The sequence below is a fragment of the Nelusetta ayraudi genome, unplaced genomic scaffold (genome assembly GCF_046127955.1).
Source record: "Nelusetta ayraudi isolate G7.1 ecotype Tasmania unplaced genomic scaffold, CSIRO-AGI_Nayr_v1 ptg000072l, whole genome shotgun sequence".
Taxonomy (NCBI): domain Eukaryota; kingdom Metazoa; phylum Chordata; class Actinopteri; order Tetraodontiformes; family Monacanthidae; genus Nelusetta; species Nelusetta ayraudi.
The window spans coordinates 808,089-833,161 of NW_027466122.1; the positions used below are offsets into that span (position 1 = coordinate 808,089).

Here is a 25,073-nt window from a genome sequence, read left to right on the forward strand (position 1 = left end):
CTTCTAACTCACCTTTAATTGTGTGTGTGGGTTTTTTTTTTTTTTTTTGGTTTTTTTTGTGGCCGCGGTATAAAACCTTTACTCCAACTCTGGGACTCGTAAGCGTGTGATTCATAAGATGCGGCTCAGCGCTGAAAAGTGCTCCGCTCGCACTTACGACGCAGTAAATCTCCACACGAGGCTTAATGCGGGGCTTTTTTTTTGTTTGTTTGTTTTTTTTTTTTAGCTTAGCCTAGCTTAGCATGTCGCTTCTCTGCACCCGCCCCCCGCCCCCGCTGCAGGCAACGCCATCCAGGCCTTCGGGAACGGGACGGACGTGGGCGTGTGGCAGCCCATGTCTCCGGTGCAGACCACCACCTCCACCACCACCACGGCCTACCAGAGGAACCAGGGCCGCAACCCCAACACCATCGACAACCACATCAACACCGACTCGGCCATCTACCACTTCTGCGGCAGCCTGCAGGTGACTGGACCCACACGACCTTCTGAGCTCTTTATGCCTTTACTCCTCACCTTCTGTCTCTCTTGTCGTGTGTTGATTGGTTATTAATGTGTTATTACCAACACACACAAGTTATTTTGACCTCTTACAGAAGATGATGGATATTTCTGTGGTCTAAAATCAGCCTAAAAGTCCTTAAAGGCCACTTTGGCGTTCGCCAACTTACCAATTTTTCTTTTTCAAGGTAATGTTTTCAAGTTTAGAAGCTTTTAAGGCCTTTCAGGAGGCTTTTTTCTTCTTTCTGGACGGTCCAACAAAACATCAGTCTTAGCTGGATTGTCACCTGGAGGATGATTGAGCTTGTTCCTGGGCTGAAACAGTCCTGATTATTTATAGCTTCACATAAAACACCAAGCGGGTTCCGTTCAGCAGAAAACTTTTCTCCTCCTCCTCCTCATCCTGCTGCTGCTGCTGCTGCTGCTGCTGCTCAGCCTCAGAACTAACTAACGCGATTGATTTGTACTTTTCCACTTTCCTTCGTCCCGATGCGCCTCGACCACCGGTCGGCTGCCACATCGATCCGGCCGCGCACGTGTCGGCGCTCCGACCCCAGGAAGCCGTTTGGAAAGAGCGAGTCGGCCGGCGGGACGGAGCAGCAACATTAGCAGCAGCAGCAGAGCCACTGCAGCCCAGTTCACAAAGAGGAATAACAATAATAATAATAATAATAATAACGATGTTGCTGCTGCTGCTGCAGCATCATGAAGTAACCCAGTTAGAGTTTATTCCAGCAAGCGGATCCTGAAGTCACCGCTAATCATTTCCCCTCCGCAGACGTAATGAAAACAGCAGCTTTTTATTATGTTTGGAGGCTCTGTGTTGTTTCCGTCACTTCCCCCCCGGGACAGTGAACGCATCACGTCCGCTTTAAAGCCCCCAGATCACAAAAAGGACAAAACCGGGTCAATCCTCCCACCCCCCTCCCCTCCCCCATCAACACCACCCACAGGTTTTAACTCAGCCACAATCCTGAAGGAATATGGATTTATTTCTTAAGGCAAAGGCAGAAGGCATTCTTTCGATGCATTAACGTTGACACAAACAAGTTCCTGCAGGTAAAATCATCTTCCGCTCGTTGGGGCCAAACAGGCTCTTTGCTGGAGAGTTTCCATCGTTATTTATTGACGGTTAATGGTGCAAAGCTGCTCCGCTGGAGTCTGGAGAGAGAAATAAAAAATAAAGATCTGATCGTCAACCTTTAAGATCTGCTGTGGAATGAGTGACATCAGTTGAGTTTGGCTATTTTAAGGCGCAGCGCACCAGTGTGTGTGTGTGTGTGTGTGTGTGTTTGCTTGCTTGCGTGTAAAGACATCAGGGCAGTGCTGCACTGCTGTTGTGATCACACACACTGGCTGGTTGTGTGTTCGTCGATCGTCCCTCGCAGCGATCCAGCTGCTCAGCAGCAGCTCTGAGCTGCAGGCTGAGAGAGTTTTTGGATAATAAAGCCGGGCGGTTCAAGCACCTTCATCTCCAGTCTTGACCTCTGTGGCTCCTCCTCTTCCTCCTCGCTGGCGGCCAATCCAGCGGCTGGATTTTTCTTTGACAGAAATCTCTCTGCAGTGCAGTCGAACCCCCCGTTTTACACCAAAAGCGTCTGCGGCGCGGCATTGGTGCGCTTTCACGCTTCTGGGACGCTCCTGAAACTTGGTGTGAACTTGCACACTGACTTTTCAAGGCCGCGGTCTGCTGTGAACGCGCCGCAGACGCTTTAGGTGTAAATTAAGGGGGAGTAAGAAAAAAAAAATCAGATGAGAGCAAAAGTGCCGCAGGTGTGAGCTCCCTTATGGCACTTTAGGAATGAAAATATTGAGACACACACATATCAGCTGCTTTTCTTTTTTTTTTTTTTTTTTATCAATTTCTTCCCTCCGCACACCTTCATGCCGAGGCTCCCCAGGCCCTGAAAAAAGGAAATTAAAACACTACAAGAGCTACTTTCACTTATTTTTCATCATGCAGCGGATGCAACCGAGTCCCCACCTCAGACTGAATCACACACACACACACACACACACACACACACACACACACACACACACACACACACACACACACACACACACACACACACACGGCGGGGCTGTTTGGAGGCCCCGGGGCCCCGTCAGCCTCCTCTTATGAATATCGTTGACTCCAGAGATTTTCCGCTCCCATATGGAAATGTTCCTGATGCTAATGTGACTTTTAAGAGCAGCAGGCGGCAGGTAGTCGGCAGGACGCTGGGCACTGACGGCTCCTCCGGAATCAGTCCAGGCCAGCCAGAGACGTTTGAAATTCATACCCAGCCCTGTGTGTGTTTTTATCTGTTTGTTTGTTTGTTTGTTTTTTAGAAATGTATTTGAAGGGGTTTGTTTTTCCTCAAAATAGAAACATTGAATTACTTTCATTGAAAACAATTTGTTTTGTTTTTTTCATAGAGGAGCCTCTGTTACAAGAGGCTTTTGGTGGAAAGCGCTTTCATCATTTTGTTTGCGTTAAAACGGAAACAGTGACCAACAACGAGTTGAGTGAAGAGCTGAACGTTCTCTGATTGTTGCCTCATTATTTTTTTTCCCCATCAAATCAGAGAGAAAAATATAAATAAGTAAAATTAAAGCGCCCGAGGTGTTTTTGTATAAAAGTGCGCGGAAGGAGGACGGAGCGGCGGCAGATGGAGTCCAACTTTTAAAGGGACGTTTCAGAGTCACGTTCGGGCAATTTGACTTTCCAAATGTTTTGTTTTTGGAGGTTGTCGGAGCCCGAGGAGCTCAGACCGCAGCAACGAGCTGTAAAAGAAAATGATGGTTATTTACTAGCAGCATTTTCTGTCTGGAAAACTTTTTTTTGGGGGGGAGGGGGTCTTTTTAAACACATCTGAACACAGATGGATCCTCTTCAAAGCCACAAACAGTTGCATTTTTCCTCCTTCACGCTCGGCAAACATAAAACGTAATTAACAACAACAAAAAAAAAGGGAAATCGTCTGATGACGTGCTTAAAATTCAAGTGTTTTTTGTTTTTTTTTGTCTCTCTTTTGTCCTGCTGCCTCCGTTCACCCAAACTTTGCTGATTTATTGCGGTTCAAATATTTTTTTCATTGGGTTCTGATGCAAAAGTTGGAACTGGTGAGTTTCAGCCTCCCTGCCGCCGCACTGCCGTTTGTTATTCTGTCATCCCTGCAGCCAGAGAGCACACACACACACACACACACACACACACACACACACACACACACACACACACACACACACACACACACACACACACACACACACACACACACACACACACACACACACACACACACACACACTGAAGGAGCATCCTCTTGCTGCCATCAGCAGCAGCAGCAGCAGCTTCTGCAGACTCAGAATCAGACTCATTTGTTCACCAGCAAATTGCTGTAAAAAAAAAAAAGAATGCATCTGAGATCAGGAAGAAAAGAACAACAACGACAACAACAATATCCTGTAGCTCACAGTTTGTTTTCTGCATTTTGCCTCCTAATGAGCATGTTTGTGCTTTTTTAACTTTATTTCAGCTCAGCGGTTTTTCCCATCATGCACCACTTTTTCTGCAGGTTGTTTTCTGTTGCAGCTGTGTCTCCTTTTCATTCCGAGTCTTAATTCGTAATCATCAATCTTAATGAGTATCATCATAGTTGTGATTTCATTGTGTGTGTGTGTGTGTGTGTGTGTGTGGTACCTGAGGTCAAACTGTTGCCTCTGTTGTTTTTTCCTAGAAACATCAGAAAAGCTCTCAGGATCAAAACTCAACAAGATTATCATGATTTTTTTTTTTTTTTTTTTCTCCACTAGCAGGACAGTCCTGCTGTGTTTTACACACACACACACACACACACACACACACACACAGTTTGTGTTTGCTCCTGTTATGTAACTCTGCTGTTCTGTGTAATTAATCGACCGGCGACCGAATTAATTGCTGTTGACTCTCAGTGCAGTGTCTCTCTCCGTCACCACTGCTGCTGCGGTGCTCCCACGTGATGTGCAGTGTGAAGAAAAGAAAAAGAAAAACACAAATAGTGCCAAACGTGACTGATTTTTCTCATTTGCAAACTTTGTTGTTTTTTTTTCTGTCTTTCGTTTCAGGCCCAGAAACTGAAGTCCAACTCCACCGTGGACGGCGTCCTCTGTGTGGTGCGTTGATTTATTGTGGACGTTTTGGTCGAAATTCATGATGGTGCCGAATTCAAAGAAATGAAAAGCATCTGGTATTGAGGTTAAACAGACATTTTGCAAAATAGCTCAGTCGGCAAAAACCAGACCTCTTTTCAAAATTTCCTCCACATTTCCGTCAACTGTCCATCATGTAAAAAGCCTCAGGACAGAATCTTGGAAGGTGATTGGACGAGCCTGGTCTGGCTCGCTGCCTCGTTCTCACTGGAACTTCAGTCAGATCGTCAGTCAGGACGATCATAAACGTGTCTCCCTCAAGTCCAGAAAAAGAAAACTTTACTGTTTTTTGCGTTTCTTTTCTTGGCGATTTACACGTGAAAGAGAGAATTTTTTCTTCTAAAACCAATGAAACAAAATGCTGTCTGATGGAGGCTGTCAAGATAGATTGTAATCATATGAATCTACTGCCACGCCAGAAATCTGCTCTGCAAATAAATTTGTTTTAAAATGAAATAAATCAAAATAGGAAATCTCCAAATTTGTCAGCACAAACTTTCAAACTCCTCAACGAACTGACAAAGACGAACGAATCATCAGCATAAAGCTGCACTTTCACATTCGGATCCCTCGTCTATGAACTTTGACCCCTGACACTCAGTCTTTCCCCTCTTTCACTGCGACCTTGAGTCCCAGCGACCTTCCAGTCCCGGCGCCGGACGACGCGTGAACACACCGAGCCGTCAGAGGCCTCCCACTAGGTGTTTGGAGCGCCGATCGCCACGGCAACCGGCTCCTTTGTAAACTTTACGGCTTCCCTTTGAGGCTGGAATTGGATTGTTGCTTATCTGGTGGCTTTTAAAGTTCACAGTAAATGTCAACGTACAATAATAAGGCACTAGACTGGCATTTAATGCAGGCAGGGCGGGTCTGGGGGGGGAGCGACCCGGCCGTTAGCTCGCAGCTTTATTAGCAGTCCAAAGAGCACACGCACACGCACACGCACACTCACACACACACACAGACAAACACACACACACACACACACACACGGAACTGAACGTCTCTTTTCCCTCTGTGGCATTTTGCTTCTAAACAACCTTTTCATGTTTTTCTGTGTCACAGCAGATGAATATTTCTCCTCTGCTAATTAGCGCCGCCGCCGCCGCCGCCGCCTCCTCCAACAGCACGCCGACATCCGAAAACAAAAATTGCGACAACCCCGCTGACCAATCAGAAACCATTAGCTCCCCCACATACCTGAGCAGCAACAACGGCGGCGGCCGCCGCTCTCAATTTCACCGCCCTTTTAATTTATATTATTTTTGTCGCTCGTTAATCAAGCTGTCGGGACAAAGTGCCAGAACTCGCTGCAGGAATCTGCCACCGGATGAATCATGGAACGTCTTAATGCCGCAATCTGGATTTTTTATTTATTTATTTATTTTTTTCCGTCGCTTGTCCCGCCATGAGACGCACAACTCCAGATTTATTTATTTCCACTGGAGGAGGCGGAGGGAAGCTGGAGTCCAGTCAGCCGTGCAGCCAAGGCAGAATTCAGAGAATAGACTGAAAAAAAAAACCCACTTCAAACAGCTGAGAGTTGATCTTTTTTAAAGCAAAGTAAAAAAAAACTAGGACGTGGGATTTTGATAGACTTTGTCCAGAAACTAAAGCGACACTCAACATTCAACTACAGTGTGACCACAAAAATAACACAGACAATTAAAAGGCGGGGGGAAAAAATAATTTCCCCCAAAACTATCATCTAGATTTGTCTATAAAATAAATTTAGTTTTGTTTCCCCTGGTTTCAACCAGCAGGGGAAACAAAACAGTTAGAGTAACAAAACCACAAACTACCACAGTCAGCGAGGGAGGATCAGAAGTGTTTCCAAATGTCTTTGACCTCCGACCTCTGCGAACCAAACGTCCTATCACATCGTGTCTCTCCTGTGTCTCCGCCCCCCTAGGACCCACAGATCGACGCCCCCGGGACGTCCAACGCCATCCTGAGGGACTCGGCCGTCTCCCGGCGGCCGGCGGGCCTGGCCTCACTGCTGCCCCCGCTGCTCTGGCTGTGGTACTGCAGCCTCTCCTCCTCACCGGGCGTCTTGTAGCCTCACAAGCAGCCGCGATGGACTTGACGAAAAGCATTTGTACAAAAAAGGAAAAAAAGCAAAACGAGAAAATTATATCCTTCTTCTCAGTAAAAGCTGTTGTACTTTTTCTTCCCCCGCCTCCGGATCTCTTTTTGACTTTTGTATTATTATTATTTTTTTATTATTTTGAAGCTTTGTTTTTTGATGGTTTTTGTGTTTTTATTTTATTTTCCCTTTTCATTAGCAGCTTTGTGCTAAACCGGTGATCCGCCGTCGGTGTGACCTCAGTTTGGCAGCGTGTTCTGATGGCCAGGAAGGAGGAAGTACTGCAGGGCTCTGATTGGCTGCTGGGGAGGGACACTGTGTAAATTAGCATCTATTTCTGGAGACTTCAGAAGCCTCTTCACCCTCGTCAGTCTGTCGGTCTGTCTGTGTGTTGGGGCTAAAAATGTGGGTTCTTCTGCTTAAAGTCACAGTCGGTTCAGTGACGGCTGCATTTCTTTTTTCGTTGCTGTTGTTTATGATTTTGGAAACATTTTTTTTTGTACAGGTTCAAATCTGGCACTTCAGAACTTTTATTTTTGCCGCGTTCAGATTTTCGAGACTCGAAACGGTTGAAGCTCCAGCAGAACGCACTCGTCACATGTCGCCGCTGGCAGAAAGCACACGAGCAGAGACCCACAAACACACACACCGCACATTTTCACGCAGACAACAACTCGACAACGCGACACGCATCGCCGCTCGTCCCCCCCCCGCTTCCACACAGCAGTCGTAAACTCACCAGTGACTGTAAATACTTGTAATTTTTCAAGATATGTTCAATGTTTCTGTATGAAAAAAGTGACCGAGAGGCTTTTGTAATATTTTTTTTCTTTCGTTTGTTTTTGTTCGGAGTTTCTTGTAATTTTGCTGCACCGTGTCCACAAAAACAAAAGACAGAAGGTGAACAAAAAAAAAAAAAACACATAATAAATACAGTAGGTTTATTGTTGTAAACTCAGTGTTTGGCGCAGACCTGCATCGCTCTGCAACTCGAAGCTTCTGTTTCCTGTCACCTCAGTGTCCCGCCATGTCCTCGCTGCTGCGGCTGCTGCTGCTGCTGCTGCTGCTCTCAAAACGCTTTTCTTCCTAAAAGCGGAATTTGAACGGACTCACCAAACTAACATTTATACAGAAAGTGACAAACTACAGCCAATTGACCAGCTAGCCGCAGCCCACAGTGCTAGCCGTAGCCATAGCACTAGCTGAAGCCACAGCTAGCATTGTAAAAAAAAAAAAAAGAAAAAAATGTGAATTTCTTTTGCATAAGAAAAAGAGGAAATGAAGGAAGAATGTTGCTGTGTCTTTGTTTGTTTTGCCCCTGCAGCTCCTGATGAGAAGTATTGCAACAGATGATTCAGGAGCTCAAGAATCAGGATTCACTCCCTGTAAAATGTTTGTCATGTTACGGCTGCAGCAGCTTCAGCCTGTTACTTTACCAGCTGATCATTTGAAAGCAGATTTCTGAAGAATGATTGAATAGGACTGAGAGAAAAAAAAGACACCTGCATCTGAAAATGTTCCATATGTGGCTCATCTAAAGAATTCTGGGACAGTTTCACATTTTGTTTATTTATTTATTTTTTTCAATTTTGCAGTTTGCCAGAATTCTTCTGGTCCTCACACGTCTTCAGCGGTTCAACAGGATTGTTTATTCCAACTCGCTGCTTTGGTTTTATGTAGCTTCAAGTCACAATGTGAAAAAACAAAACTAAAACTAAAACTTTAATGTTATTTACCAAACATTAACATGGTATATGCACTGTATGTACTTGGCTGAACCTATAATAAAGTGGACAAATAACTGATACGTTTCCACTCCACAGCATTATGAGCTACTTTCACATCCAGAGACATTGAATAATATTGTTTTGTTCAATTTTTTTTATACCAACTTCTATATATTTCTCCCAGTATGTACATGATTATGGACTATTACTGCATCTGAGAAAAAGGATATCATTGTCACTCTCCCTCTGTAGCTAAATTCCACATGTTGATGATGTTGCTTCGATATATATGATATTATGTTTTTTGGCTAAAATTTCAACTTATTTTTCTACCTTTGACTATTTTTTTTTTGTCTTTCTTTGGCTGTTTGATGAGATGAAGTGACTGAGATGGTTTGGATGAAGAAAAAAAGGCTCGTATATATTTTCCGAGTTGTCGATGCCATCACAGTTGTTATGCAGAAATAATCCTGGTGGGAATTACAAGAAGATATTTAAAACAAAATGCATGAATTTCGGAGCTACTGAGCAACTGCTTGGCCACATTTCGGGAGCCGAAAGATGGGAAAATTGTTTTTTTGGAAGCGATGGAGGACTGAAAGTGGGACTGACGACAGCTCTCATCACCGCGTCTCACCGTGTGTCCCGCCCATTTTGTATTCGCCTTAGTGTCATGACCTCACTGGACCGGGAATGAGAGAGAAGGCCAGGAGGAGGTTCTCAAGGCCGGTTCGGCAAAGATCAAACTGCTGGAGAGAAAAAAAAAAAAAAGAAGTTCTTGAAAAAACAACAATGACAAAAAAATCTGTTTGCTGTCCGACCCATCAGTTGTTTGCAGACGACCAGAAACTCTCCGATATCCGGCATCATTATCTTCTTAGCTTGTGAAAATGTAAAATCTATTGTACACAAGTAACAAATAAAAACCGTCAAAAGCGCCGAACACTGTCTGTGTTATTTCAGCGAGGTGGGAGGAGCTTCCGGGAGGTAGGGGGAGGAGTCTGTGACCTCCAGGAGAAGAACCAGAACCAGCTGTTGACGGCAACCAATCAGGAGGAGGGGGCGGGAACAGGCAGAGGAGGAGGAGCCAAGAAGAACTTGTTCATATTCTTCCAAAATAAAAATTCCAAGAACTCACACATATAACCGTATAAGATGGCCAAAGGTTCATTCCACAGCTTAACATCTGTTATTCCCAAATCTTCTTCATTGTTTATAACTCAACACTGGATCGTCAACAGTGACGAGGGAACACTGCCCCTAGTGGCAGAAACGTGATCTGACCTGCCTCCTCTTCATATTCTCTGTACTTTTTAAACTTTATATACATATATATACATATATAAATTTATCAAAAACAGTCTGAGGATCCCTTATACGACGTCAAACAGAGAGACACGCTGCTGTTTGTGACCCCGCAGAGCCGACGGTCCAATTAAAAGCCACTTTGGAGAAGCGCCCGCTGGTTAAGTGGTGCAGCGAAGCTGCAACTGGTCGGCGACTCTGACAGTCAGAGCCGAGCGAGAGGGACCGATGACATCATGAATAAAACAGCGAGGTGAAGGATGACGAGGGAGGGGGGGTCAGTCTGACTAACACAGCGGCAGCATCACAAAGTGCCTGAAAATGAGTTTGACATTTGAATATATATTCCAGACATAATTCTTCATGATTATGACACACAGGAAGAAGACAAACACAGTGACCTGCTGGATGCAAGGCAACAAAATTAACTTACATTTTTATTTTTCAATTTTCACATCTTTTAAAAAAAAAAAAAATGCAGGCACATTGTATTTTTATTTATATTACGATTGTTGTCCAGCTGCACTGACAAAAACATGTTGTTGTTGTTTTGCAGAAATGTAAAAAATGCTCTTTTTATGAGCCAGACAGAGCTTTTAAATTGAATTTCAAATTTATTTGAATGCAGTGGTTCGTATTGTTATTTTTTAATGGAGGAATTAAAAGACAAAAACAAAAACAAATAAAGTCATGAATTTCCAACAGCACTTCATTTCAAACCGGCTTGTTTCCCCTAAAAATGTTTTACTCTTGTGACTGAATGATAACCAGAACAGAACTGTAACCTCGAAGAGCTTCCTCACTCAAATGTACTACTTTCTCTTTTGAGCTCCATCAATACCGAGCGGCTTCACCGGAGCGGGTCATAAACATTCCTTTACACCAGTCACTCTGTTGTCACCAGTATGACTGAACCAGTAAAGAAAAAAATCAGAGACTCCAGCTGCTGAAGAAGAAATCAAACAACAGCGCCGTGTTTATTGGAGCTCAGCCATGCTGCTGTTTATGCACTGCAGCTCTTTTATCCAACCATCTCCTTAATGAAGTGTGATCCACCTCTTTTTTCCTTAGTTTTCGTAAAAAAACTCGCAGATGTGGACTCTCCTGGTGTGGAAGCATCTGAGATCAGGGTAAAAAAAAAAAAAAAAAAAAAAAAAAAGGAACGAAAGAGGCAAAAAAAAGGGGGCGAGAGCAGCTCTTTCTGCAGCATCAGGTATTGAGCAGCGACGCCAGCAGCCACTTAATGCTAAGAGCCGCACACTTTCATCTTTCAGCAAAGACGACACAGAAAGGGGGAAAGGAGGGGAAGAGTCAGCGGAGAGAAGAAAGAGAAGGAGAAGAAAGAGAAGTGCTCACTGGATCTCCTAGTGGTCATTAGCGACGGTTTGGCCGCTTGCTGTGGGGGAGGGAGGGCGGGGACAAAATCCTGCAGCAACACACAATCAGTTGAATCACGATACAAAACGATGGGGCCGACTGTTTTTTTTTTTTTTTTTTTTTTTTTTTTAAAAAGGAGGGATTAGAGCGTTTAAAGGCAGCAGGAAACAAACTGCGGCTGACAGGAAGGAATTGTTCACGGCCCGTTTTCCTCTCACCTCTATATCACCGACTGAGGGCTTTTAAAATGCAACCAGACAGCAGCGAGGACACACACACACACACACACACACACACACACATGCCCACACACGCGCTGATGGAACGTCTTTATGTTCGTGATTCCTCATGTTTATTGTCCCGCATTTGCATAAAAGTGTTTTCATTGGTGGAGACACAAATCTGAGGGGCCGCTAGCTACCGAGCGAGCGAGCGACTCTCGGTAAACTGAGTCCTGAATCGCTGGAGGGGGCAGTGCAACATTTCAAAGGGATCATTTAGCGCCAGACAAGGCGAAGAAAAAAAAATAAAAATCCATATTCAATCCATATTCATGTTTTCAGTCAGACGAGGTGGCTGGAAATAAATAGCTTGTCTTCTCATTGGCCAGTGATTAGCATTTATACATTAGCACAAAGCACATCTTGTGTTTCTGCAGCAGCCCAGACAGCGGTGTAGCTCAGGGTTATAGCACGCGTGTGTGTGTGTGTGTGTGTGTGTGTGTGTGTGTGTGTGTGTGTGTGTGTGTGATTTCCGACCACTGGGTGGCACTAAACCTTAAACAGACGGACCTTTAAAGTTGAAAAAAAAAGAAAAAAGATTTCTGCCTCAAACTACATCCAACACAACTGATTCCTATGAAAAAGGATTAGGGCCACAAGAAGAGGAAAAAATATGACAGGATTTTTAAGTTTTCATATCAAGTTTTAAAAAAGTAAATGTAAAGAAGTTGAAATTTCATGAATAAAGTCAAATTTTGTGAATAAAGCGGAAAACGGAAGTACTCTTGTGCAGTCTTTCCACTTTATGCCCGACAATTTCATATTTTTTACATCAACTTTGTTCTCAAAATTGTAATTTTATTCTGTATTTTTTTTTCTTGTGCTCTAATCCTCGGCAATGTGTTTGTGTGTTGTGAAAATTTTAAACTTTGCGTTACCCCTGAACACGATGTGCGTTTCTTTTTAGCAGACATATTTTGAGCCACCCTGACAAACACCCACCACCACTAGTTTCCCAACTTTCCTCCAAGAAAAAAAAATAAAAAAAAAGTTAAAAACAAAAGACAATGAACTAAAAAAAAAAAACAAAACAGCTTCTCCTCCCACGGCTGCGACAAAAATCCACCAAACGCACAATTTATTTAGAATCTGCCAAGAAAAGTTTCTTGGCCAAGGTTAGAATTTAGTCGGCTTGGAAGGAAAAACTGAATAAACTGGAAAAAACCTCATTGACAAAAGACATTTGCGTGATTGTCGCCGAGCAGAGAGAGAGAAACTTCACCCACGGCAGCAGGTGGTGGTTAAAAATCAGCAGCCAGCCAATCAGGAGACGGCGAGCTGGTCACATGGACGATTGGCAGCACACACACACACCTGCAGACCATCACAAACACACACACACGCACACACCTGCAGCTCATCTCACACACACTGATGTGATGTTCTGCAGGTGTGTGTGCGTGTGTGTGTGTGTGTGTGTGTGTGTGTGTGTGTGTGTATATGTGTGACACACACACCTGCAGCTCATCTCACACACACTGATGTGATGTTCTGCAGGTGTGTGTGCGTGTGTGTGTGTGTGTGTGGAAGATTCCCGCCTTTTAAACCTGGAATTCTGGAAGGTTTTTCCTCCCAGAATTCCCAGAATTCCCCACTCGGCTGCTGGAGGAGAAGAACCCCATTTGGAATCCCGTTCACGCAGTTGCGTGTTTGACTGTAACTCCATCGGGCCGATCGGATGTCGGAGCCCCTGAAGACATCCCGAGACCCTCCGATCGATCCCAACGCACAACAGCAGAGGCAAGAAGACACACAACACAACACAACACAACACAACACAACACATCAGGTCGTCTCACCACAGCCACGGGTTTCCAGTCCTTTTAATTTCCAACGCACACATTGTGTTGTTTTTGTTTTTTTGTGTGTTTTTGTGTTTGGAGGCGCTGCAGGAAACAGCCAATCAAAAGCCACTCCACATCAGGACCATCGAAAAAAGCAAGGGAGAAGTTTCTGCATCAATCATTATAAAATATATTTGGAGAAATTAAAAAAGGTTAAAAGCAAACACAAACAATCAAACAAACCAAACAACAGGACACACTTTTGCACAGACACTGTGTAAAATAAAATAAAATAAAAAACCCACCGGCTGTTTTTACAGTTTCAATTCAGTGCATTCGTTAAACGTTTCTTAGTCGTTGTAATTTGCAGAATTTCGTTATGTTACAAGATGTTACATAAAAGTCGTGTATCACAAACAGCAGAGAGTCATTGTGGCGTCTTCACAGTCACGCAGGAGCCAGTCGGCGTCTGAGAGTCATCAGTAGTAGCAGGAGGACGAGCCGACCGTGACGTCACACTGGAGGTCGGACAGAACAGAACAGAACCAAACAGAACCAAACAGAACAGAACAGACCAGGGGTCTGTGTCACAGAGCCAGTCCAACTTTTCCTGGTTCCTCGGCTCATTCGAGGTCGACTTCTCGTCATATGGAATCCATCTTTTCTTCCTAACAGCTGATTGGCCAGTGGGCGGATCCTCTACAGGGTAAGTTTTAACGCTGCGAGCAGCTCAGAGCGCGTGAACCCGGATAAGAACTGGACCGGCTTTGTGAGACAGAAAACCCCGAAGAGGAACCTAAGTAATGCAGATTCCAGGACGGACCAGCGAGGAACACGCGAGACTCAAGTGGACCAGAACAGAAGGGAACATTTGGATGTTTGGTTGCATAATCAGACTCTTAGCTGATGGTTCTGCTGTAACAGTAAAGTGTTTTCGACCCAGAGCTCGTGGTGTTGGAGGATGTGAGCAGGTTTCATAACAACTGATGTAGAAGACTCTGGAGTGGCGTCGGCCAACCAGCAGGCCCTAAAACCCACCTGCACCACTTCTGTTCTTTGCATGTTATAAGATGTATTGAAATAAACCAGCAATAAATATTAGACTCATTCCCAGATCTTGTGCTCCAGCTGGGTGCTCAGCCTCGGCCGCAGCAGCAGCAGCAGCCGCAGCAGCAGCAGCAGCAGCAGCAGCAGATCTTTACTATTTACTTTGCTGCCGCTGCTGCTTTTGTTTCTAATTGATTCCAAAGTTTTTTGTGCGTTTGTTTGCTCCTGAGACTGAAGCGTCGGCACGACTCGATATCCTCTCACTGCCGCCCGGAGCCCTTTAGTGTGTCCGTTAGCGCTGCAACACAAAGTGCTTCTCCTCTATTTTCCTTCCTGTCAATATGGCCGAGTGTGTGATGGACAGCCAGCCCTGGGAGGAGGGGGGAAGGGGGGTGGAGCCAAGCCTGGCACCGCCCCCTCGAATTCTTCAGTTCCTTTTGATCGCACAAACGCATTTGTGTCTATTTGCAGGTTTGCATCTTTATTTTTGGCTCCCTGGTTTCCAGAGATGAATAAAAAAAAAAAGATGTGAAAAGTTGTGACGCAAAACACACATTCTTGTTTCTCTGGTTTTCTTCCTCCTGCTGAGCGACGAGGTCACAAAGTTCCTTCCGAGCCGCGACGGACGATCATCCATCCAAACAAATGTCTCAGTTGAGTCCAAACGCCGGCAGTGAGCTGCAGGGAGGCAGGACGCGGCTACTTCCTGCTGCAGTCATACGCAGGTCCCCTGGTGGTGAACGGTGTGTTTGCGCTGCCTCAGCACCAGGCCTCGCTCCTTTAGCTCCGCCCCTCGCTGCTGGGACGTGTCCACCAGGGCGCTGGCTATTGCGACACCTAGAGGGAGACAGAGAGGAGGAGACACGATTAACAAGCTGTTTTACGGCCAGTGTGTAGCGGCTGCCGAGGCTGCGGGAAAAATCTGACTTGAGGTCGACACTCGTTTTCTTCACACAATTTCACTGACTGGTAAGAACCTCAAACCCCAGAATCATTAAATAACAACAAGCAAAAGTATTTTTTGTATTATTCGAATATTGCATACGTGTAAAATTGATGTTTCAGGACAATTATTATTAGGGCACTTTTCTGAAAACACTTTTTCGAGATGAAAGAAAAGTTCTACTTTGGCCAGACAGGACGGGGTGGCTCAAGCTCCTCCCAGTCTGCTGCCTGATTCGCTCCTGGCTGAGTGCCGCTGACTCCTGGTGCTCCGCTACCCTGGCAGCAGCTGGATGTTAATGTGGATTCAGATCAGAACCAGCAGTGGACCTGGTCCCTGATACTTGGTCACTAGTTCCTGATCACTGGTCTATGGTCTCTAGTTCCTGGTCCCTGGTTCCTGGTTTCTAGTTCCTGGTCACTGGTCTCTAGTCTCTGGTCCCTGGTTCCTGGTTTCTAGTTCCTGGTCACTGGTCTCTAGTCTCTGGTCCCTGGTTCTTCATCCCTGGTCCCTGATTTCTAGTTTTTGGTCCCTGGTCCCTATATCCTGCTTCCTGGTTTTTAGATCCTAGTCCTTTGTTTTAATGCTTCCTAGTTCATGATTTCTAGTTCCTTGTCCCTGGTTCCTGGTCACTGATCTCTAGTCTCTTGTCCCTCGTTCCTAGTTCCTAGTCTTTAGTTTCCTGCTTCCTTTCTGGTTTCTGGTTCCTGGTCACTAGTTTGTTGTCCTTGGTGTCCTGCTACCTAGTTCCTGGTTTCTAGTTCCTGATTTCTGATTCCTGGTTCTTGGTCCCCAGGCGGTGCAGCGCCATTAACGCCGGAGCCTCAATATGCCGCTGGGCAGCGGCCAAGTAAACAAACCAGGCAAACAGCAGCACAGGGAGCTTCCACACGGCCAGGACGCTGCAGCTCTTCACACTCGAGTGAGTCTGTGATTTTTTTTGGGGGGTGGAAGGGAAAGCTGATTACACACTGTGTGTGTGTGAGAGAGAGAGACTCTGCTGGTCCATTGGTGCACCTGTGCGTGCACACACACACATACACACACACACACTTTCTGAAAGTGACACACACGACACGGCTGATGGTTGAGAGGAGACGAGCTGCACTGAGGAAAATCCTGCTGATTCCGGTTGTCAGACTTCAGTCGCTGGTCTGAGGACCAGTTCGCTTCGGAAGCACCTCTGTGCACTTTACTTGGACGTAACATATTTAAAGGATCATTTTAAAGATGGTAAAATTCACTTCATTGTCAGTCAACGAGAGTCCATCCTTGACTTCTTCTGACGGCTCCACCTTTCACGGCAGCAGCAAGGTTCCTCTTTCTAACATTCAAAAAAACCCTCATTTGTACTTTACGTGGCTCTTGTGGTTATGTTTTCCATGCAGGCACACAAATACTAAATAGACCAAGCAGGAAAGGTGACGAGATGCAAGATCAACCTCATAGATCGACTTCCTTCCAGTTACCTGCGGATTGAAGCCGCATCTCCCTCAGACCGATGAGGCCCAGAGTGATCGGACGATGACAAATGCAGCAGATTTCAGGAGGATCTGCAGGAACTCACAGCTGGTGTCAAGCTACCAACTCTGTCTTCCTCCATCACCATCCACTTTAATCTTCAATTTCCCCCCTAATGTGACATGTGAATGTTCTTTCTTTTTCTTCTTCTTCTTCTTCTTCTTCTTCTTCTTCTTCTTCTTCTTCTTCTTCTTCTTCTTCTTCTATTTTTCCTTCTCCCCTTCCACGGAGCTCTGCTGTAATTGTGTTGATTCCTTCATAGGTGAGAGAGCCAGCGAGCGAGTCTCTGTTAGCAGAATTAAATTGGTCAAAAGTAATCAAATCACACCGCAGGTGGAGTGGAAGCGCCCGGGCCGCCTCAAAGTGATTGTTGTGTCAGGTGGCTCGACGCATCATTAGGCCCCCCCCCTCCTCAGCGCTCCCGCCAACTCCTCCTCCTCCACAGAGACTAATGGGGTCATTATCTGAGACCAAATTCTGCAGGAAACTCGGATCATCACGAGGCATCATAGGAGAAAAAAACAGCAAAAAAAAAATGAGAGCTGAAGACGAAGAGCATCTGCGGCGGGAGGAGCGGCCTCGTTAACCCGGTCACAGCCCCGCCCACAAACTCCTGAACCTACATCAAAGCCTGGCATCCCGGTCGGCGCTCGGCCTCAATAAAGAAAGGAAGAAAAAAAAACAACGGCATTGTAGCTGTAAAAACAGAAAACAACAGCGGCGGCTTCTGTTCAGTGGAAATAAAGCAAACAAATAAATCAAAGTCGGCCGAGCAGCGACACACTGACAGTCAAATATTTATGCATCTGTGCGCCGCTGATTCCAGGTTTTAGAGGAAACACGAGGCGCCGCCACCGCCTGCTTTGATGTTTTTTGCGTGCGCGTGTGCGACTGCCGACTTAACAAGGGCGCCGCTCGCTCACTTCGCGGTCTTCCGCTCGTCGCAGGAAGGGACTCGGCTTTTCATCGAGATTCGGGAGCGTGAGCGTCTCTTTGGAAACATCTGAGGGAGGGAGAGCGCAGTCGACGCACAAAACAGTGGGAAAGTTGTGGGTCTGCGCGGCGACATCGTTAAGGGGAGACGGCCGAGTGACAATTAGCAGGTTTCCATAAAACCTTTAACATGTGAGTTTTGAAGAACAGGGCAATGGGGAGAAAAATGCACGTATATGAAAGCCAGCTTGGTTTCTGTCTTTTTGGAAACAGCTAATGGGCAGAAATGTTGGATGGAAACAGGTTTGTTGAATAACGGATGCTTCCATAACGAGCGGGAAACTTTTCATCTGGTCGACAGTAATTCAAGAATCCTCTCTCTCTCTTCTTCTGCAGTTGCTTGCGTTTGTTCCAGAATCTCCGCCCAGTGACGGCGCTTCGCTCTTCGTAGCCTCATTTATCAGCAAACAATTGTCTCATGGAAATGAAGCACGCAGGGTTTTTTTTTATTTCTTTCCTTTTCTCCTTATTTTAAAGCACAGTTTTCTTAAAATTCCACACGCAACTTCATCAAGTCTCAAATGTTTCCGATCCAGTCCGTCTGTAAAAACGTTGAGTTTGAGCATTATGTTTGATTAAAAAAAAAAAAAGGGGAAACTCTCAGGGGAACCGACTGAATGTCTGGAGGAGGAGAGAGCATCGCAGCAGGGGAGGGAACGATCAAAGCAGGAGAGAATCAAATATCGGGGATCCGTTCCGGGTCAGCGGACCGGATCAGCCGGCCTCGCCACTTCCTGTCAAGGAGCAGTCTGGTCAGAGTCCAGAGGGAGACGGAGGAAGGAGGGACTGGGGACAGGGATGAAGAGAAGGAGGAGGAGGAGAAGTTGTAGAGATGCCGAGAACGTGTCTGAGGTCACGACAATGGGCGGAGCCAAAGAGCCGAGAGCAGCGGCTGAAGGTCGTCAGGCAGCGGCTGAAGGTCATCAGGCAGCCGCTGTCGCTCTGAGCCAAAGATGAGAAGCGTCACTCATCTGCTGCTGTCACTGTCACTTTAATACATTCACAAAGACGTCTGCGGCCTGTTATGTTTTTTTTTTTCTCTTTCTCAAAAAAAAAAAAAAAGTTCTGTCAGGAGTTGGCTGGTTGATCCGCATCGTTCACTCGAAAATCTTCCAAATAAATGAATGTGATTGTCAGTCAGGGAGAGAAAAACTCACACAGGAGGAGTGGGAATCTTCAGCCAGTTTGATCGGACCAATCAGCGTGGCGTAAGGAGAAAGGGGCGGAGCTTCGGCCAGGGTTTACTTCCTGCTGGCTGTTGGATCAGAACCGGTCCAGTTAAAAGCTGAGCATACCTAAAAGGCACTGATGGCTCCCACCCCCCGACTAATTTTAGTTAAACCCCACCTACAACCGCTGGTGAAAGAATCTGATTGACCTGCATTGAATGTGACAGACAGAAGGCTCCACCCATCAACTTGCAATTGTAATTTTTTTTTTTAATTCTTCAGCCCTCCAATCAGATTCCAGGCAGTCGTTTCCCTGGAAAACGAAGTTAGATCCGGCAAAATCAAGTTCATGTCATCGTTTCCGAGAAATGCGTCGACTCCTCAGCGAACCCGAACGTCTGTCGGTGGCGTTTACCGTCTGTGCCGCCGCAGCAACATGCTAATCTGCTTTTACCGGGTGAGAGAATAAAAAAACCTCTTCACACCTGCTGCACACGTTTATCAGCTCTTTTTTTCCTCCCTCCCCGGTGACACTCTCTCACTCCCTCCTCTCATCTCTCCCTCTTATTAAAGCCCTCAGCCGTTTAATGCCTCGCTCGCTCTCACGCTTCTCTGTCTATTTTTGCGCACACAAAGACTTTTTATAACGTCTTACGGCACCTGTTTCGCTCCCTCTGCCCCTCCTCTGCCGGATATTCCGGCCTCTCCAATCTCTGCTGCTGAATAGGCAGATTAGCGGCTGCGAGCGCTTCTGTTCTCTGCTGACCTCCTATCTCTCCCTCTCCAATAACTTGGGGGAAGAGAGAGAGAGAGAGAGAGAAAGAGAGAGAGGCCGGGAAGGAGAAGTGTCTCAGCGTCAATGAGCAAGAATCTTGGAATCTGCAAAAACCAATTCCCCCCCGACGAAAAGAAGAAAAGTCCCATTTTTGTTTGGTCGGATTAAAGAGGCGGAGCTCAGAATTTCCCAGTCGCAGGTTGATTTTTGGATCTTCTGACAGAGGAGTCTGAGGTCACAGAAGGAGGTTAAGAATCCCAGAGAAGCTCTGAGAGCTTCGCTTCTCCTGCAGCAACAACTCGTAAACGGACAGCGTGTGCGAGGGCAACGTCCTGAAACAGTCCAGAGCAGATCCCTCCTGGAATATCTTCTCTGTTTGAGGGGGAAACCAAAACTCTCTCAGATGCAGCTGCAGAAAACTGATTACAAGGTGCATTGATACACTGCGAGATGACGATTAGCAGCTGTGTGAACGCGCCCCGTCCAGTCGCAAGTCTGAGGTTGTTTTCAGTTTTTCTTCTTCTTCTTCTTCTCCGCCGTTCACTTAGGGTCAGCTGATGGTGGGGCCTCAGGGGAGCGCGGTGAAGGAGGACAGGGAGGAGAACACAACAAAGAGGCGGCGGAGCTAAAACCGGCCTGGGCTCATCGACGATTCCTCTTGAAGTGTCTCCCATCCAGGAGTGGGCGGAGCTAGCCCGCAGTGACTTCACGCTCACGCGCCGCCAAACATCAATGGAGGACGTTTCAGTCCGAGCCGGCGCCGAGAAGCTCCCTGGGGAACGAGGGGGGAGGAGATGGTGATGGGTGGGCCGTTTTTTAACCACTTTCATCTTCTCCTGCCGGGAGAAGCGGCACCGTGTGTGTGTGTGTTTGTGTGTGTGTGTGTGTGTGTGTGTGTGAAAGAGCTCACGTGTGGGTTTGTTATTTCGATTGTCGTGCGATCACAGCTGGACTGCGGCGGCACTGCTCAAACTGCCGCCGTCCATTGGCGCCACGCCGCTCGCGAACAAAAAACACGTTATTGATTGGAAGGGCGCCACCTCCTGGGGATCGGCCCAAACTGGAAGTGACCGAACTCTAATTGGCCTGGTTTCCCACGACGACGTCCTGAACATCAGGTGGTCTGGAGAATCGCACACGAGCCTCCCGCCAAATAACTACACTTTGGCTGTGATACCCGACAATCACAGACCGCTTGTGGGACAAAATTGCAGCCTTGCTGGTGGATATGATGGAGGTGATGGAGGTGAAGCTGATGGTGCTCTCGGCCTCTAACCAGTCACGCTGTTGTGGCCCAGACCTGTAAAATCCAATCAGTGTTGGATTTCAAGCTGTTCCACCGTGTTTACCAGCAGAGCTTCAATCTTCTCTGGATTTTTGGTGGTGGTGGTGGTGGTGGTGATGAGCTTCAGGGTGCATGCAGCTCAGCATCAGCTCCAGGCTTCAGGGTGGAATCGGCTCACTTTTTGCTGCGTCGCTGATTCTACCAGCCTGCAGAAGTCTGGAAGCTGCTCCGTCGTCTGTCAAAACTTGTCCATTTTCTACGAGGAGAATCCAGAAAACGAGCCTCAAAGTGGTGACACCAGGGTCAGGCACTCTGGCTGTTTACCTCCTGTGATGGTTCCCCTCCCCCCACCTCCCCAACCTCCCTCCACTTGCAGGCTGCCAGACGGCAGAACATTATAACGTCTCCAATTGGACTCAAAGAAAGGAAGATTTTTTTTTCTTTCCTGGATTCACAAACTGTTCCTCGCCTTCAGTTGTCCCCAATGCACTTTCTGCTATTAACCACTAAAGGGTTCTATTTTTTTTCTACCCCCTCCTCTCCTCTCTCCCTACAATCATAATTACCTCTGGCTCTTGCAAAGCTTTTACTTCCTCTCCCCTCTTAAAGCACTGACACCTTTCATCCCATCTCCGCTGCTCTGTGTTGGACGCCGCTGCGTTCTAAAGGCTCCGGGGGGCTAAAGCTCCTCTTAGCTTAAGAATAAGAGCTTTCATCGCCATAAAAAGAGGGGGGAGCTTTATTTTTCCGTCTGCTCCGCTCTGTCAGCTGTTGCTCGCCTGCGAGGCTTCCTGACTGCGGGCAGCAGAGATTTTTTTTATTTATCTTTTCTTTTTTTTTTTTTTACCAGTCGGCGGTACGAGGACCGTAGGCCACCGAGAGGGAGATTTAAGGAACGGCTGAACAGGAAGGAGAGGGCCCGGGGTGGAAGATGAGATGCCGGGGGCCCGGGGAGGGTGGAAAATTGGCCTCATGCTGACGGAGCGCAAAAAACCAGCGGGGGGTTCGGCTGTCCGCTCGCAGAGGAAAGCAACGGCGGCGGAGGAGGAGGTGGCGGCGGTCGGCGGGATATCGTGTGTCGGCCGTCTGCAGCGGCAACATGAGCCGGGAGCTGCGGGAAAAGTCAGGATGTCTCATTCGGGGGAACAATTGATCTAACAGGGAGGGATAGAGGGGTTAGGGATGGGGAGGGGAGGAGGAGCTGACCGCATCACAGGAAAATAAATAAATAAATAAATAAAGGTGCCACATGTGGAGAGATTCTGCTGAATAATTCATCAGAGCAGCAGTGAACAAAACGCTGATGTTGACAGGAGGAGACTTCTATCTATCTATCTATCTATCTATCTATCTATCTATCCATCTATCCATCTATCCATCTATCTATCCATCTATCCATCTATCCATGTGTAGCCGACTGGATTGAGAACATGCAGTACTGAAGCAGAAACCATCAGTTCAGTCGATTCACTCTCGGGTTAAAAGAGCGGCGGGCGGCTTTAACTGCTTCTGACAACACTTCTTCCCACTGCCGGGGCTTGAACACACAACCTCAAGGCTATTAGGCTACAAAGCCTCCCTGCTGCTGCTGCTGCCGCTGCTGCGGTGCGTGGCGTTAACGGGGGGAAAGACATCACTTTTGATGATTCCTGGGATGCCGTCACGCTTTGGCGTGTTTACCCTGCGTGCCTTTAAACTGCCAGCGCCTCTTTTATTTATTTATTTGATAGAAACACAGGAGCTGACGGGGAGGAGCCGCCCGGAGGCAGCAGCGTGCACTCCGCCGAACCGCGCTGCTACAAACAGTTACAAATGGCCTGTAAAGAGGGAACAAAAAAAAGGGAATCACGGAAGAACGTCCAGAGCCGCAGGAAGTGGGAGGTTTACAGGCGGCCGGCGCTTTACGGCAATCTGACAAATAAGCAGCGAGGGGGAGTTGAGTATTTTACCCACTTTGTCATAAAGAGTCAGTTTTACTGTCGCTGACAGTCGGAGCGCAAAAAAAAACAAAAACAAAAAAAACAAAAACAACACAAAGTGATGGCAGCAGCCAGCGCTGAGCACCAGCTGTCCTCTTCCACCACATTATCCGCAGAGTCAGACGGAGGCAGAGCATTTTCCAGAGTGTGTGTGTGTGTGTGTGCGTGTGTGCGCGCGCACCACCTTTACAGTGCACGCACCGGTGGAGCCACGCAGCCGTGCACAACTCTGTCATTTCACCTCGTTTACTGCCGGAGAAAAACATTGCAGTTTTCACTGATGAGGACAAATTGAGCAGCCGAATAAACTTTCAGGTGAAAACTGCCTCGCGGTGTAGCTGAACATCGAGTCACACCCATCGACCAATAAGAAGCCAGGGGTCGGCTGGCTCCGCCTCCTGACACTACTCAATTATATTTAAACGTAATGTTAATATAAATGATTACATTATTACATTATTACATGTTTGTTACCTACCGGACTGTCCTGGTGGAGGGATCCCAGACGGAACTCTGGGAAGATACAACAGCACCGTCAGGACGCCGGCTCTGCTGCCCCAACACGGCTCCATGGCGATGGGCTTGGGGGCCGCCTGCACGCACACACACACACACACACACACACACACACACACATCACCACCATGGTAAGAGTTGAGTGAAAACACGCTGCAGGAATAAGTACAACTGAGCTCAGATAAACCTTCAGCAGTCCCAGAACAGGGTCTGTTGCACAGCAGCAGAATCTGCCCAGAGGCAAAACACAGGGCATGAGGTTACTCAAAAGCAGCAATGAGAACAAAGGTACATCTAAAAAAAAAAATCAGAGTGTTTTTCCAATATATAAGGTTTCATATTCTACGAAAATTCACCTAACTTGTGTTTTACAACAAAAATCTGTGTCTGAACTACGTCTGGCTCCACTCACACGGGCAGAGACGCCACTCCTCAGTTAGAGACCGAGCCCACAACCAGCAGTTGGCTCCGCCTTGTTTATGTGTCCCCTTGAGAAACATGCTGACGGTCCAATAAGGCATTGTTTTTTTTTTTCCCACTGGCTGTAAACAGAGGTTAAATATTTCTGGGGTAAAAATATCTCTGCTTGTATCCCAACACAGTTGTACAGAAAGTCATGTGACCCTGGCCCTGACTCCGCCCCCTGGCTGCTCCTCACGGCCCGTGTTGCTCTAATCGAGTTGCGTGATTCAAAGACAGCGAGTGCGTTTCCCCGCCTCTGGACGCTCGGTGGATAAAAACATTTTTTTTTTTTTTCAACGGATGGAGTTTCCTCTCGTCTGAAGAGCCACGAGGGAGGAGAGTCGCCGAGTCATTGATCGTCGGCTTGACTCCTGCCACCTGCACACCGCAGAGGTCACACACACACACACACATACACCCAACCCTCTTCATTACTGTGTCTGCAGGGAACGGACACACACACACAATGTGTATTCATCAGTCTGAATCTTAATCTAAAAAGAAAAAAGCAAATTCAGCCACAAATTCCCAACTTCAAAAAAAATGAGGCCCTCAAAACCATTTTACGGACTGAACCTTTAACGTCTGATCTCCAGGAAACACGACTGGGAGCCGCAGCGAAGCCAACTGACTGATCACCAGGACGCCGCAATCAAAGTAATTATCAACTTTGCATAACATAGAACTTGGACCACCTTCTTAAAAACAGTGAAAGGACACACGCACACAGACACAGACACACACGCACACACACGTAAACATCCCCTTCGGCGCTAATAAGTTTAAGTGCTGAAGCGTACGGCATAATTAGAGGCTGGAGGCTCCCCGTGTCTCGTGTTTGAGTGTTCATGAAATGATGAATTCCCTATTAACTAAAACACAAAACACAAAACACGCACAAACAGACACACAAATACGCACAAACACACACACGGCTCTCGGAGTTCCTATTAGCCAGCACTCACCGTGCTGATTGAACAATTAGGAGAGTAAAATGAGGAGAGTTGGCACTGACACACACGCACACACACACACACACACACACACACATTGTGTGTGTGTGTGTGTGTGTGTGTGCGAATACAAAATGAAAACCGTTATGTGACAACTGTAAAAAACTTTGTCTGGCTCCTCTCCCAACCT

At 46.7% G+C, this 25,073-nt stretch overlaps 2 protein-coding genes across 5 annotated transcripts in view; one reads left to right on the forward strand and one right to left on the reverse strand.

Annotated features, from left to right (window-relative positions):
* Positions 1-6,872, forward strand: part of gfra1a (gdnf family receptor alpha 1a) — a 55,296-nt gene extending 48,424 nt beyond the window's left edge. For both annotated transcript variants that reach the window (XM_076042988.1, XM_076042989.1), the window contains 3 exons: positions 282-466; positions 4,597-4,644; positions 6,593-6,872. In XM_076042988.1, the coding sequence (XP_075899103.1) occupies positions 282-466; positions 4,597-4,644; positions 6,593-6,739 (380 nt within the window). In that variant the 3' untranslated portion in view covers positions 6,740-6,872. The remainder of the gene's footprint in view (positions 1-281; positions 467-4,596; positions 4,645-6,592) is intronic.
* A 6,374-nt stretch (positions 6,873-13,246) lies between these two features.
* The window catches only part of LOC142899445 (attractin-like protein 1), a 132,658-nt gene continuing 120,831 nt past the window's right edge, over positions 13,247-25,073 (reverse strand). For all 3 annotated transcript variants that reach the window (XM_076043017.1, XM_076043015.1, XM_076043018.1), the window contains 2 exons: positions 23,431-23,545; positions 13,247-15,124 (listed from right to left, as the gene is read on the reverse strand). In XM_076043017.1, coding sequence (XP_075899132.1) covers positions 15,003-15,124; positions 23,431-23,545 — 237 coding nt within the window. In that variant the 3' untranslated portion in view covers positions 13,247-15,002. The remainder of the gene's footprint in view (positions 15,125-23,430; positions 23,546-25,073) is intronic.